Below are 16,244 nucleotides of genomic sequence, written 5' to 3' on the forward strand. Positions count from 1 at the left end.
GAATAAATTGAACTACTTAAACTTGGCATCATTTTAGGGTGAAGTAATTTGATTGGTTTCTTTTGGGCATTGTCCATGTTTGTGTTAGAAGTTGCCGTTGGATTTTCAAATGCGATAAAACTAAACACACATTAAAGAAATGGACTGAATTCGAGCTGAAGTGTTCATTTTAGATTGGTCTTGTGACGTTTTCGCCGACAACTTTCTCTTTAAAACCCAAAATGATGAATTTAAACATGGAAAACATTATCAAGATGCTGATGCTCATCAAAATCGTTTGGATCACACCCCAAATTTATGGTTATCATTTTGTATTTGCATTAATTTGTCATATTCCAAGAGATTTATTAATAAATCGGACGGCATAAATTACGCATGGTCGATAAACATTGGCATCATTCGATTTTCATTTCATTTGATCGTGACGGTTTTGTTTTCATCTTTTCACATTTGAATTGGTCAGTTTGTCAAACTTTCTTTGTTTGAGCGTGAAATGTCTACGTTGAATGGATAGCTGAAAATCAGCGAGCAAACACACACACACACACACACACACACCCAACGACATACACAGTCAATGGTCATACTAAACGAAAATGTTGTATGCGGCAACTGGTTCGGTGTTGTATATCGGGAATAAAGTGCGCCAACCAGAATCAAAGTACGCAGTTCAAATTATTTTTAAACATTTTGGCATCTGTTCAAGAATGTGCTACAGAAACTGTCGACATACGTACGGCAAACATCCCGAAACCGATGGAGACAGCCGAAATGAAACATCAACATTCATCACACAACCAATACGGAAGCAAACATTTGAACCGGTTTAATTATGATAATCATTTTCATTCACATAATCACAGTTAGAATGCTGGTGTTTCATGTGTGTGTGTATAAATAATTTATTGGAAAGCAAAAGGTGCGGAAATTTTGTGAAAGAAATTAGAACAAAAACAATGATAGTTATCATGGTTAACAGTGATCACATATATGCCAAACGTTGCTACTATAAGATAACGATAACTTGTTACGTATTATTTTTCCTAATAACATTTAATCATCAGTTAAAGAAAAATAATATGAATGTTTCGTTGCTTTGACAATGTCAACTGTTGAATAGCTGATTACGACCCCGAATATGACTGTGTTCGCATTACATAAGCACTAGATATTTTCTTAGATTATTGCGTTGAGTTGATATGCTATCATTTAATCACAATTTGTTTGTTGAATTGGTGTTGAGTGCTACCGAATCATCAAAATTGTAGGAAATTCATCGAAACTATATATACACACATATATGTGCCAAATTGTACTATATCGATCGGGTGTGCTAAAAAAGTCCAGATTTGGATCTCGATAAATTGATCTGTCCGCCCATTGAACATATCAAAAATAGATTCACTGAATGATTAAAAAAAAATGTTCGAGAATTAATAGGCATTTTCCCACACATTACCTCGCACCTACGAATAATTGTGTGTACTACCGAAACTATTCAGAAATTGTGCGAGGTCAGTCAAAAGAACGGCGCCTTCGGAAACGACATCGCTCTTAACTGTTTTCTAGAAGAATTTTTTTCTTGTTCCAGATCAACATTCTAACATTTTATTCCACATTATCTTGATTGATTATCATTTTCCATGGAATTTCATTCATTTTGTATGATAAATTCAATGTGGAAAATTACACCTGCGCTTGTTAAAATGCTAATTCATACAGTGAACAATATGGTTCCCAGAATGTTTAATGAAAATAATTGATTCATATCTTATTGGAATGGAACAACAAAGGGTGCTCCAAATATACTTATATATTTGTACATCATTTTTCCTTATTTGCAATACATAAAAATACAGCTTCTGCATTTGAAGGGTTTTGTTTATTTGTTTCGTCTAAAACGGTCAACGATCAAGTTAAGATTATGATTGAAATGTTTTTAATTGAGCACTTGGCTGTGGTTGGTTAATCATTTTCATGATTCAAGCCTCGAGTAAATGTACAATTGTTGCTAAATGTTTCAATTCTTGGTACTTTTGCATGACGACAAATAAACATTTCAAATGATCTTTAAATATTTTTGGTCTTGTTTTTTTCTTCGGCTGAATCATCTAAAATTATTTTGCGCACCAAATGGAAATGGAAATGGAATCGGTTGTGTAATAGTAAAAAAGAGCATGAAAGATAACACGCATCCGCACCACCAGTCAAACATAGTAAATTGAGTTTCACAGACCAAATAGGTGCACGTAATTCACATGCAAACATAAGAACCGCAAACCCGATAATTTATTCGCTCGACGGTTTTTGTTAATCAAATCGAACAAATATTCCGAAAAATTCTAATTAAAATAGGAAGCAGAAATGAGAGAAAGAGAGAGTCAGACTGAATCGCCTTCCGGAAAATTGGTTTAAATGAAAGAAAACAAAGAGGTAAATGGCAAGCAAAACAATATCAAGTAATCAAAATGATGCCTATCTCTTCATTCGATCAAGTGTTTAGTAAACACTGTTTACATTGATGTGTGCGCGAGTCCGAATGCCTGTTACTCTTGTTTCGATGGTGATTTTGGTCATGGTAAATACACTTGTGGGTGTATTGATTTGTAAATGGAATGGATGAGTAAAAATTCGATTGATGCCAACACCGTCAACACATTACATGAAACGAGAGAGAGAGAGAGAAAAAGAACGAAATTAACTTGAAATGAAGAAATTCAGAAGAACGATACTGTGCGAGTAAAAGAAAATATCCATCATCTAGTTGCCAAGAGTGCAAAGCCTAGCAATTCATAGAGCTTACGTATTTATTGTTACACTGCTGACTCCTTCCATGCTTTTGTGAACTTTATTTCCATCTCAACGTTTCGCTCTCTGCTTTCACACTAGTAACGCTCTCAGTGCCTGGTATTGTGTGGATAATCCTCCGCCTTGAAATGACGATGGATATTTGCGAAACGAGAGTGGGTATTTTCAGCCCAAAAACTGATTCATACACAGAACAGACGAAAAAAACCTTTCAATCAAACAAAGAAATACGTCAAAAATATGACGTTAGCAGGTTTCCTTCCAATATTCGCATTTACTTCGTACTTTGACAGAATCGACACCAAGAATGCGAAATGTACGACAATATTTGCCTGGTAAACGACACATGCCGTTGCTGCCAATGAATGAACACATAATCAACGGTTTTTTTATAAGGAAGAAGCAAGAAAATGGCAAAAAAATACAATAGAAACGAAAATTAAAATCGATGAATGGAAAGTATGTTTGGGGCTGAGCAAAACTTCCGCTTTCATCACGATACCACACAATACCAGCATATTTTCGATTTGAATTTCCCATTACAACGATTTGCCTTTTTAATAAATCAGAAACATGGCCTTGCTTTTGGAGAAGCATCCAATTTTGCCTTTTTTTACGCGCGCGAATCAAATGCACAAAAGATTGGCGAGAGGATTGAACTGTCGGGCACCCATGCGTGTGCATATGTAAATTAAATATGATGAATTTGTTTGGTTATGAATTTCCATTAGGCCCAGTTGTCTACGGGGAATACACAATCGATAGAAGCGATTGAGGACCTCGAATAAAAAGTTATTTCACAAATTTTCTAGGTAAACAAGTGCTAAGGAAAAATGAAAAAAAGGAACATTTAATATGATGCCAGACACATACGTACATTGATCCATTAGGGCGCTTGAATGGAAATCGATCCGACTCAAACATATTTGTGGACAAAACGTCGGCGTTGTCATCATCGTTGTCGTCGTCGACATCGTTGTTGATAAAGAAAAACGTAGAAAATATGGAAGAGTGCCTGAAAAACAAATGAAAATGATTGTATCTCATCGAAATTCGTCGTCACGCTTGTATGCGAAGGTATCGTTGAATATGCAGCATATCGGGAGCGCACCAAACCCAAAATATTTTTTTTTTTGATTTGATGGATTGAGCTCTGGTCATGGTCAACATAGAACGTGTCTAAAATGTAATCAGTGGGAGGATTTTATTTTTCATTATGAAGAAAAACCAATCGAAAGGAAAAAAAACATATTTGGAATATTTCACTTCCGAGAATCAGGAATATTCGATCAGAAGCAGCAGCAGCAGCAGCAGCAGCAGCAGCAACAACAGTCACAGCAGTAGAAGCATAAACAAACTACCAGATCGTTACCAGAAAATAAAAGCTTTTCGTCCACAGCAACGAAATCGATTTACATACACAAAAGTAAAACCCACACACTTTTCGACGAAGAGAACCGAGACAGAGCGAGAGAAAGAAAGAGAAAGAAGGAGAGCCTTGTAATAGACTTAATTGACCTATCTGCTGTCTGATTGGAATACTTATCGAAATGAATAGCATTCGCCGTGGATCAAGCACAGCATCGACCAATATTTTGCTCTCATCCAAATATTGTGTGAATGCCAGTCTTATCATGCCAGTCAGCATGTCGTTGCTTGCTTGATGTTCGGTTCGTTTTCCTTTCTTCTGTGCTGCGTTGAGCGATTTTTCATTCGCTAGTTGCTATTTAAACAATTTGCTCCCCGAATTTGGCAATCATTAAACTGATTTAAATGTGGAGCGACAATGCTCATGTCCGAATGCTGCCCGATTATCGGCGACGAGCTGGAGCGAGGTTGATAGGTGAGCGCACTAACATCCAACAGTGTATGTCGAATGTTGAAGAGACTAAAAGAATAAAGGAGACGCGAGTGTACATACAAGACTGTAGTAGACTTCACTTTATTTCCGTTTGATAAAACGGTTTTGAAAGCATACGAACACATAATACCACGACCGAAACGCTACGGTCGAAACTTCTATTGAGAAATCGTATACATAAATCGGCTACTTTTCAAGGTCAGACAACGAATAATACAAAATAAGGCTATGGAATGAAAACACGAACATCACATACACATTCGAACGCATACATTGCTACACGTATGAAGTGAACGAAGGGGAAAATAGTCTAATAAAAATAATAAAAGCAAAGCATTGCCATTGCTGCCGCTGCTGCTGCTGTTTCAACTGATGACGGTCTCTATTAAGAATCTACGATTAGCGACTTATTGTGGCCTATCCATATCACTCCCGCACCCTCTTTCCGTTTGTCACATACCGCTGCCTTTTTTATTGGATTGATAATTGTTATCAATAATTCGCGTTTCATATTGCTCCCATTTCCGTGTTCAATTGTGACGATGATCGTCAATGTCAGTGTAGAGGTATCATCAAATTTCGATTCGACTTGTTATCCCCCCCTCCTCCTTTCTTGTCGATTATTTCATTTTCGATTTCTCAAATATTGACAATTCAAGACAAGATAAGCTTTCTGATTCCAGAATCGTATTTGCACAAATTCTAAAAAGCGATTTGAATCGACCACTCGTTATTCCGCATTCTCATTCACATTGTTGCTAGAAAAGTGGTGCTGTTTGCAACACTGTATGTGAAATTGATTGGTTGATTAATTTAAGTGTGTTTTCACTTATACAGTCATCATTCGTGCCATGTCATCATCACACACAGATAAGGATATTTTCTAAAAATGTCGACGATCGCACATCGAAATGAATACTTGAAAAAGAAAAATTAAAAAAAAAACAGCTATTTAAACAATCGGAAGATTTCTTTGGCGTTACGCCATTGCCTGCAATCATATTCATGAGGTCGAAAACGATTTGTTGACTTACGATTTGTCTGGAATATTATTTTAAAAAGAACGGTTTGTGTGTGTATTTGGTGTGATTGGGTGAGCACGATTGCGCTAATTTACTTATCAGCCTAAAATGCACAGAATGAAGAAGTGATTACGAAATAGAATGAGAATAATGACGATAATAATAAAATGAATGTCTAAAAATATGGATGATGAGGACGACGACGACGACGGCGAGCAAATACATTTTAGATGTGTTCCCAAATAAAGCTGCCGAGTGTGTATGAACTCCGAAATTCTGCTACCCTCAAAGCCGGTCATTTGTTCGAATCACATTTAACGCTTGTTTTCAACCAAATGCCTCTTCTTAGCTCATTTACTCAGAGGGTAGGTACTTTTGGCGTTTCAATTTCGAAATACCACTGAAAAATCGTGCTGTTACACAAATTACACGAATCATCAATCTATTCGATCACCTGAATGAGCTGAGACCAGAAAATTCATGTTTTAATTTGAACAAGCATTGTCATCGTCTTCTGTTACACGTTCACTATTCCGTGGAAGGATGAAAATTGTATTTTTAGTTTTCGAATCATTTTATTTTTTGCTGTTTCGTTAACTTCAATTCTGTTGAATGAATTTAATAAGAGAAAAACATCGAAAAAGTAGGAACTTTCTTGGTGGTATTCTGTTTGTGCCTGATCATAGTGTAGCGGTATCTCATGTCGATTCGTAAGAGTCGAGATATGAAAACAGATCAGACAACGGTGTAACACAAAAGCAGCAATTCAAAATAAAATTATGGAGCTGGTTGTGTTCAGGAATGCGTTGCGTGTCAAAAGTAGGCAATTGCCTGCAAATTGGACCCAAAACATTGTGTTATATGTGATATTGTGGCCGTGTATTGTGACTTTTGTTGAAGTAATCATAAAAACTGTTTGAACAGATGCGATGTGACTTGACTGGATTATGGAATAAAAATGAAAAACAAATATTTTTTCCCATTTTGTGCACGTTCCGAAAAATGTTTTGCTTTTTCGCTTCGCAAAGTTATCAGTCTGTGTAAAATTGTGCCCTCGAAGATCCTTGGTGATGGCAGTTTTTTTTCCTTAGAGCAGCAGCAGCAGCAGCAGCAATAGCAGTCTGACGCCAACAACATCAGACCACATCAGACGTCATCACACAAAATGATCTTTTATAGCCGCAACAAATTGGCTACAGGAGCGACGATTTTTTCTCTCAAAGAAATTTAAATACTAAGCGAATCTGTCGCTTTCTCTTACTTACGCGCATTATTCAATTGCATCCTGTCTGAATTGAGTGTATACTGTATAGCTTCCTGTGGAGAGCTTCCTATCGTCGAGACTGTGGCAGCACCGCCAAAAGGCTGACTTGCCTGAATTAGGAGACAATGTTGACAAGATTATCATCATTATGGCAGTTGTTTGTTAGAATCAAGTACACAACAAAAGCGTACCAATTTTACGTCTCACACTCCAAACAAATACACACATTCACACATGGATAGAGCACATCGATGACGCAAATGAACAAAGTATAAAATAAACAAAATCCGTCTAGACTTTGACGGAAAAAATTATTATAAATACCTTGGTTTTGGTCCGATGGCCGGAATTCAGATGTAAGAAAGCAAGTGGAACACCATCAAGTGATAATAGTGTCGTATGACAAGTTTATTTCAAATAAGCAATGATACCAGAGACAGCAACAATTTCAAACGTCATGTCTTCAAATTAGCATCATCAATCCCATCAAATGAATTAAGAGAGAGAAAGAGAAAAAAACTAGTTGAACAAATAATTTTCAAATTTGATAATGAAAGCAACGGACAAAAAATGTGCGCGAACAAAAACGGCAAAACCATAAAATTAAAATCTATTTTCTTTCCATCTTTTTGCGTGGTGTTGATCAGAGATTTTATCGCTCGTCAAGAATTGATTTGACCAATGTCAGTGTCAAGACTTTTCGAGAAGAATCGCCGACGACACTTAACTCACAAATATTACACGAATGCGAGCAATACACCGAGTATGAACATTTAATCTAATGAATAGTAGCATATGTTTGGAGCATGAAAAAACGGCTACAATACTGATAAATGACCATGAGATATTTACGCACAATAATGTTAGGACAATCCCATTCTGCTTAAATTGCCACGCACGATTGAATTGATGTGTATGATTTTAGAGTGCGGATGGCGGTTCGGTCGATAGCACATACAATCGAAAAAAAATTATTATTATTAGAAACGGTTACCGCATGAATGCCGATGCGAACGGCTGTTCTGTTCAGTGTGTTTGTTGTTTGCTTATAAGTTTGCGCATTCTAGTGAACATTTTAAGATTTTTCATTTATGTTACACTTATCGACACCGCATACCATCCAAATGAAGAGCATACTCGAAATCACTTTGGAAATTCAAATGACTGGATTTCAGTAAAAAGCCGGCAACGGCTTGGGTCAAAAGAAAATGACAATGAGGAAATACAACGTAAAATGGTGCGAGGTTTACACTGACCTTGCCAAGCATTTTTACGAACAAATAAGTTTCATCAAAGGACTACATTTAAGTGCTTCACCCTGCGTTTACAAAAATAAACACCATTTTATTCACTTTATATACACATGTGTGTGTGTATGCGTGTGTGTGTATGCGTGTGTGTGTATGCGTGTGTGTGTGGAGTTGCTTAAGAGAGCAACAAATGCTCGCTCATGAAAAAACAAACTAAATGAATCAGTGAACAAGAGAAAAAGCGATAAAGAAAAAAAGCCATAAAGACGAAATCGACTGTAATAAAAATGTACACAGAGTAGCCATTTTCAAATTTTAAAAAAAACCACTGACTATAAACGGGTCTTTTTCAAGGACGCGCATACATTTCGTGATCACCTTTCATATACACACACACACACACACACACACACACAGACAAACTTCCGCATTTCATGATTTACTTTGTACATTTCTACTTTTATGCCGTACGTCACGAGCGCGATATCGATTTACTTGAACGTGGTCAGTTACAGCAAAAAAGTAAAACAAGAAAAATGCGCATCGAAGTGCAAGCCGAAACATTCAGGTGATGGTAAAATGCATTCAATTTTGACTGAAGCCTTTCCACTAATCCTATGTAGATAAAGAAACGTTACACCAACTGATTGGTAATGAAAACAAATCGTTGTAAAAAAACAAGCAAGTGGGAGAATAACAAATTCGCCCATTGACATAATCTAATAAGATAAAGGGAAATGATAGTGTAACCTTCAAACAGCGAATACGTCCGATAAAGCTTAATGTAGTTTCTTTTCTGCGATTCATTATTTTTGACTTATTTATTTTTGGGGTCGCAACGTGACAACACACACTCACTTGTCAAACCAAATGACAAATTAGTTTAATGCAAGAATCGGAAATGTAGGTAAAATTTTGAATGCATCAGTAGTGCATTGATTGGATTGCAAATTGCAGTCTCAAATCAAATTTATTTGCTGCTTGCAATTTGATCAACACAGCAACCAATCGCAAATCGCATAAAATGAGATTCCAACGAGCCAATATGGGAATGATGGAAGAGACGAAAAGAGCGTGAAATGAGGTGGCAACACCGTCACACCAATCTGCATAAAATGTAAATTATATAACGCGTTGCAAGTTGACGACGCGTCAATATAATTTTTAACAGGCCCAATAATGAATATTAATATGCACACATTAACATTTGCAAATTGAGTGTGATACACCACCACCATCCCAATCGCACATTTCTCTCTCTCTCTCTCTCTCTCTCTCTCTCTCTCTCTTCCTCTCTGCTTTGCTTTCATTCGTGGTTCTCGCTGCTACAATTACATTGTATCCAAATTGTAGCCAATTGCACCGACTTTCCGTCGAAGCGCTATATAATAAATTTGTGTACATAAAATATACATTTTCAGATAACAGTATATGTATATATACGGGCTGAAGATGCGATACGATCGCAGAATGCTTTGCTCTTTTTGCACATTATTGCTACATTGTTGCTACCACATTCCCCGTTTCCAATGTGTTTTGTTCTAAGATTGTATCGCTCGTCATTGCGGTCGTCATCATCGACATCATCTAATGCATTCAATTGAAATAAGCTCCGCGTAGATAATATTTCATTTGTTTTTTCCTTTCGCCTCGGAACAAAATGAATTGCCTCACAAATTTTTTTTCACATTTTGCCAAAACGAATTTTATTCACGAAACGGGCTGATGGTGGTCGTGTGTAAGTTTTAATAACTTGAATTACTCAATTAAGTTATTAAGTGTTGACGCGCAAGTTGTTATCAAAGTTCGCCTTCGAACTGACCATCCCATGATATTTTCTCTTTTCTTTGGTCACGAGTTGTCGTTTCTCCTCGATTCCATACCGCCCTCCCCCCCTCCCTCACATTCCTTCTCGCTTTCTCCATTTCAACCGTTAAAATGAGTCGAAAGTCCACTCAATCTGTATATATATATATATATTATATATATATATATATATAGATAGATAGATAGATATACTACGGTGCAGATGTTGGAATAAAACTCCAAGCATCGATGTGGCAAATGGGATGGGATGCGATGCGATGCAATACGTTGGTCGAACGAAGTATTCAGATAATTTTCCGAAATTGGTTGTCGGGTGAGAAGTGATTTAATTCTATCAGCGCATGGACAGTATTCAAATATACAGACAGACATGAAATAAAACAGAAAATGGAGAAAATTTAGAAGAAGACGAAAGGAAAAGAAATGTTTTTTTAACAGTTACTGTGAAGGTCATCCGTTCGTATATCTCCATGTTCGTGCGCAAAATGTAAACAATCAATGTACGTTATCGTTCAAGGACACAATTTCTCTTCAACTCGACATTCGAACAACCAGCGCAACAATTGAAATTGCGAACGAAGAGAAATTAAAGAGGAAAAAAAGCGAACAAATTGAACGACGGCTTTCAATTCAACAACATCCTACTAAGAAAATAAAAGTGAACTACTTGAGCTGTTTTGCACACAAATTTGTGTATTCTTTTCTTCTTTGCCTTTCATTTACTTATTTTTTTATTCGACCAAGAATCAAAATAAATTCGATTGATAGTGAATAGCAAATAGGATCGATTGCAGCTGAAATTGAAATAGAACATAGTTCAATTGTTTTTAATTCAAACGAATATGTTGTAACAAAATGAATCATTGAAATAAATGTAGCAATTGATGAAAAATAGCCAAAGATGGGTTAAAGTTTAGAATTCATAAGTTGCTGTGATGCAACATTGTTGCGCACTATTTTCTACGAGCGAATGGCGCAATAGAAAAAAAAATGTGTATATACCGAATCAACCGAAACGATTCGGTTTGCAAATGACTTTGTTTCACTATATAAATCTGTGTATCTATATATACTTATGTGTTCTTCTTTTCGGTTTTGTTTTTTCAATTGAAATGTGCATATAGAATACAGCGAACAGCTTAGGAATTTTACAAATACAATAAAATGCGCACTTCAATGTGAATACAGTGTAATTAAACTGTAATTAAAATGTAAACACATGCAAAAGTTCAGTGCATTTCATTTACGTTTGATTTCGTTGCCAACGATGACTATGTACAATGCAAGAAATATTTATTCGTAAGAAATATTTATTATAAGGCGAATCGGAATAGTCGGTGAAATGCGGTGGCGGCGCCAGTATACCAATATTGCATTATCATGAAACAAATGGATGAAATGGATGTGGCTTTGAGGTTGTGTTTTGATTTATCCGATACAAACACTTCGGGTATTGCATTACACAATCGCGCTCGATTTACCTTACACAATAGCAAAAAACCATTAATAACATGTATGGAATTTTTTTGTTTGTTTCATCTAATGTACAGATCCCGATGGAATGCTTGGTTTTCTTGCGCGCAGTTGCCATAGCACTTCATCGTTGGTATCATATTGATGGTGCGTAGCGAATAAAGTGTAGGAAAAATAACATTGGGCCCACATTGGATTAGCAATAATCAAATTATGCATTTTTCATAAAATTCGATCGTTTATCAAGCAAAGGGCATATCCAAGCAGAAAATATGCGCTCATGATAAGGTTCTTGATTTATTATGCTATCAATCACGTTCATTTCGACTGTTAATAACAGGATTAGACGAGAGCTTAATTTCCATTTTTTTTTTTGTTCGTTTGTGTGTTCACGAAAAACAATCGGCACAGAAAAAAAAAATCCGATTACAACCATGTAATTGAATACAGTCTCTCTGTCTCTCCCTCTTCATTTGACGAGGAGGAAAAAAAGCGCCGCGCTTGGCAAGATTGAAGGAAAAAAGGAGCACGCATTTCGCGACCATAAAAGTTTGTTTTCAAATTCAATGTAATGAGTAAATTAAATACATTCCTTATGGCTGGCGTCTAATTTGTTTATGCTACTATTTTGACCTGATTCAATAGCACTGTGTACAGAAATCGGTCGAACAGAAAATAAGATACCCGAAAATAACTTGAATTTGAATTTTTTCGAGAATGTAAACCAAATTCAAAACGATGGCGCTACGTTCTTACGCTCAGTTTGGCGATGCCATTTGGAGTCGTAGTAGCGACAAAATCGAATTTTCCATGGCTAGAGCTTGTGTTCACATTTCAATCGCACTTTCATTATTTATTGCGCACATTTTTCGGCACCGTGCTATTTTCTGGTTGTAAACGAAGAGATGATTGCCGCTATTCGCCGCTAATGAGTATGATCAATCGATTACGTCTTGATCTCAATGCTAGATAATAGTATAAATTGTGAGGCTGCCATTTCAATTATGCAACACTTGTTTCATTTCTGATTATTGCATCGCCACATTTTCTCAGCGCACGGGTATCAGTGTGAATGCGATCCATTCATTCGGCAAAAAAGTGCTCGTGTCGTTCTTGATCGGGTCGAAATGGCAAATCACATTTTGTGCTTTTATTTTCAATTCCCTTCACTATGGATTGTGGACAGTTTATTCTCCGCATTTTTACTTCGTCGTTTGTTACTTTGTATTCTATTTGCAATATGTAGATAAGATAATGGGATGGTCATGTATTGGTCGCCCGTATATGTGTTTGATTTTGATTCGGAGCTTCATTAAAACGCAGTTCGGTTTGGCTCGGTTTGGTTCGATTCATCGCAAACCATCAACACACTACTTCAAATCGGTCTTGTGTCCGTTTACTGGCCAGTAAACATTCATACAAGACACCAATACAGGCGATAGCAACTAAAGTAATAAACACAGTATAAATAAAATTCTACTGAAATTTCAAAATTCCTTTCGATTGTGCTTATGGGAGTGTATATTTTTCTACACGAGTCTTGTTGCTGTTGTTGATTTTTCCCTTCCCTTGTATAGATTTCTGTTTTGGACATGATTTAATTCGGTTTTGCATTGAATACGCGCGCCAAATGAAACGAGCGCTTTTCACCGTGTCTCTGCATTTCAAATGGGACCGCCACTGATGCCGTGCACACGACAATGCCTGTTAGCTGGACGAATAATTTTTTGACACTTGACTCCAGCGCCGCATATAGTAAGAAGTTGAACTAAAAATAGCACACGAACTCCTATATCGGTCACAGTGTATACTGTTTACAGTTATGACTACCACGGCGCACTCGTTCGTTGCTAGCAGGCATTGGCACACGCACAAGATATTTATTATTGTTCACCCTGGAAAATTATCATGGTTGAAAATACATTTGTCTCAACAATACGAAAACTCCTACAACATCCCACGAATACATTCGCTCGTCCGCTCCCCCCCCTCTCTCTCTCTCTCTCTCTCTCTCTCTCTCTTCTTTCAATACATTTCATGGATTTCTTACTATTCATTTGGCTGACGAACAAAAAACAGTCGCAAGACTGAATTTATATAAATATAATATACGAGAGGGGAGTCAGAAAAGAAAGCTGCTTTTACATTACTTGCCATTTTGATATGTTTACATAGAGATTAGGGGCGATTCAAGGTGATACATTGCCAAGGAAACGTTTACTTTACCTTAAGAATGAAGAAGCGAAAGAGCGAAATTGCTCACACACACACACGCACTCTCGGCTCTGATCGAACGATTTTTCTTTGGCGACAACCAAATTCAACGATGAATATTCACGTAACGTAAATGCTATCACCATCAACACCCATTCCAAAAACAAATAACAAAAAATGTCGATGTATCGACCGATCAGAAAGAGAGCAAGCGAATAAAGAACGAGTGAGAGCACATTAACGGGATGATTGCGGCAGGCACGCACGTTACACAGCATATTTGTCGGTTGAGAAGCATTCACTGGTACAACTTAAATTAAATACTCCTTGAATTTTAAATCGTAATTCGAATATGTTTAGCTATTCCGTTGTCTCCAACTACATGTCAAATTATCCTGTAATTTATTCTGGATATGTGTGTGTGTGTGTGTGTGTGTGTGTGTGTGTGTGTGTGTGTTTGGAAAATTGCGTTTCATCCGGGATAATGATATGCTTGAAAATTCGTTTTTGCTGCCATCACGATTGAACTGAATGTGGGAGTCGTCTTGTGTTTCATGTTCAACATACCAAATCATTCACCACATTGGAAATGCAATAAAAAACCACTCGAATTTCATTGAGAACAAACATCGTACAACAACTGGTGTCTATAGAGCTGATTCTAAACCGTTTACCATTCGCTAAGAAAAAAATTGAATATATTGCGCACTGGTCACCTTTAAATTTGCACTCAATATTTTTTTTTTGCGGCCCATCATATTTAACACTTCGTGGCAAAATCTCATTCACATCGTTTGGCCGTAGTGTCCGTTTGACGCAATATGATTAAGTTGAGTTCCATTGCAATTTGTCGAATCTGAACAGGTTATTTTTCCCATTTAACGGCACGATACAGTGAATAAACCAGTTTATCTTCTGTATAACTATATATCTATATTAGATAGATTCGGTGTATTTTGTTTTATCGACTTGCATGCCACATAAATTCTTTTAAAAAAAGAAGAAAAAAAAAACGGATAGTTTTAGCTTATTTTTGTTGTTGTATTCTGTTCGTGATTCAACTAGTAATTATCATTGAGTTGATCTCATCGGGTCGGCACATACACACGCTGTTACTCATCGGTCGCTCGACAACCAATCAAATATCACACACGAATAAATACGGATTTGCTTCGGCATTCCCGAAGATGATATGGGAAAAAATCGTTCCAATGCACGTGTAATACACATTTGGTGAGCTTAATATCCTTTAGAAGTTGTTGCACTAATGCAATACATCAATGCCGCGTTAGCCGTTATGGGGCATTGACGCATTATACTCCACTCTATAACCTATGCAGCATTTCTAGGAAATGAAACAAAACAATAGAAGGAAAAAAAATACTTCTCGGGCTTTATAAAAAAACCAATATTTCTCTCTTTTTGCACATTTTGATACACTCTCTTCCACAACAGAATAATCTAACCTCGTCGTCATCATATAACAACCTCCATTCCATGAAGAAAAAAATCCAGATGAAGACGGTTTGCAAATCACCATTTTTTGTTTGTTCTCTTACATTGAACACAATAATATCGGGTAATCTGTGCGTCAGTTTAGAAGAAAATTACGCGCTGTGTTGAGGATGATTTTAGTTCTATTTCAAGCTAATGATTTGCGCTTGTGTTATTATCGTGTCCCTAACTGAGATAAGTGGTTTATTTGCCGTCATCTTCTGTGCTACGCACTCAATGACTCTTCGACTTGCACGCACACACATGGAAATGTGAAGAAAAAAACAAACGCACGATAGTTCAGCATGGCGTGGTGAAGCAACGAAGGATCAAATGGAAAGCAGAAAATTGAACGGTTTTCGCCGTTTGCTGTTTGATCTATGTGAATACATCCGAAAATTCCAGTCAACCATACAACAGGCACAAGAATAGACAGAAATTGTTTTCATCCAATAAAATATGCTAAACTAACTGAAGCACAAATTCCAACATAGCCCAATGCGTCAGCCACGCCAACCCTTGGGGGGGGGGGGGGGGGATATTCAAGCACACAATATTTCAGGCAATGTTGATTTTTTTTACACACGTTTTGTCAAAAATATGCTGAAAATGTAGTTCAGCCACTACCTAAATGATTGAATTCAATTGTTTGTCAGTATGATCAGAACTAGAAACACACTTCTATTCAAAGAGAGGGCGGGGGTCGCGTGTCAATAGAACATCTGGCCAGATCGAAGTTTGTTGACTTAAATTGGAATTTACGAATTGGCATATGTGTCAAAACCAAATACCAGAAGTATTTTCAAAGTTGTAGCTTGAGTCATTCAACAGAAACGAAATTGAAATGATGAAAAATCTAGCTCTGAAAAAATAATGATAAATTATAACATTCGCTGAACCTGAAATGATGCCATTTCATTTCGTATCACTGCACGTCCTGGTGTGCATTCAATGGAACCCGAATGCTGCTGGGGATATTCGTCACAGAGTTTGACTTATCCGCCAGATATATGCTATGGCATAAAAAAAAT

The 16,244-nt window shown here is 36.8% G+C and overlaps 2 protein-coding genes across 18 annotated transcripts in view; one reads left to right on the top strand and one right to left on the bottom strand.

Moving 5' to 3' along the window:
• The window catches only part of LOC129574036 (maternal protein exuperantia), a 249,156-nt gene that overhangs the window by 41,641 nt on the left and 191,271 nt on the right, over positions 1 to 16,244 (bottom strand). The window lies entirely within an intron of this gene.
• The window catches only part of LOC129574024 (circadian locomoter output cycles protein kaput-like), a 61,763-nt gene that overhangs the window by 38,440 nt on the left and 7,079 nt on the right, over positions 1 to 16,244 (top strand). Inside the window, exon 1 of one of the 17 annotated variants that reach the window (XM_055455321.1) lies at positions 14,897 to 14,952. The exons of the other annotated variants lie outside the window; for them this stretch is intronic. Coding sequence (XP_055311296.1) covers positions 14,912 to 14,952 — 41 coding nt within the window. The 5' untranslated portion in view covers positions 14,897 to 14,911. Of the gene's footprint in view, positions 1 to 14,896; positions 14,953 to 16,244 lie in introns of those variants that run through there. 17 annotated transcript variants of the gene reach the window in all.

This window comes from Sitodiplosis mosellana, unplaced genomic scaffold (assembly GCF_009176505.1).
Source record: "Sitodiplosis mosellana isolate CC-2019 unplaced genomic scaffold, AAFC_SMos_1.0 Smas_scaffold_6150, whole genome shotgun sequence".
Taxonomy (NCBI): domain Eukaryota; kingdom Metazoa; phylum Arthropoda; class Insecta; order Diptera; family Cecidomyiidae; genus Sitodiplosis; species Sitodiplosis mosellana.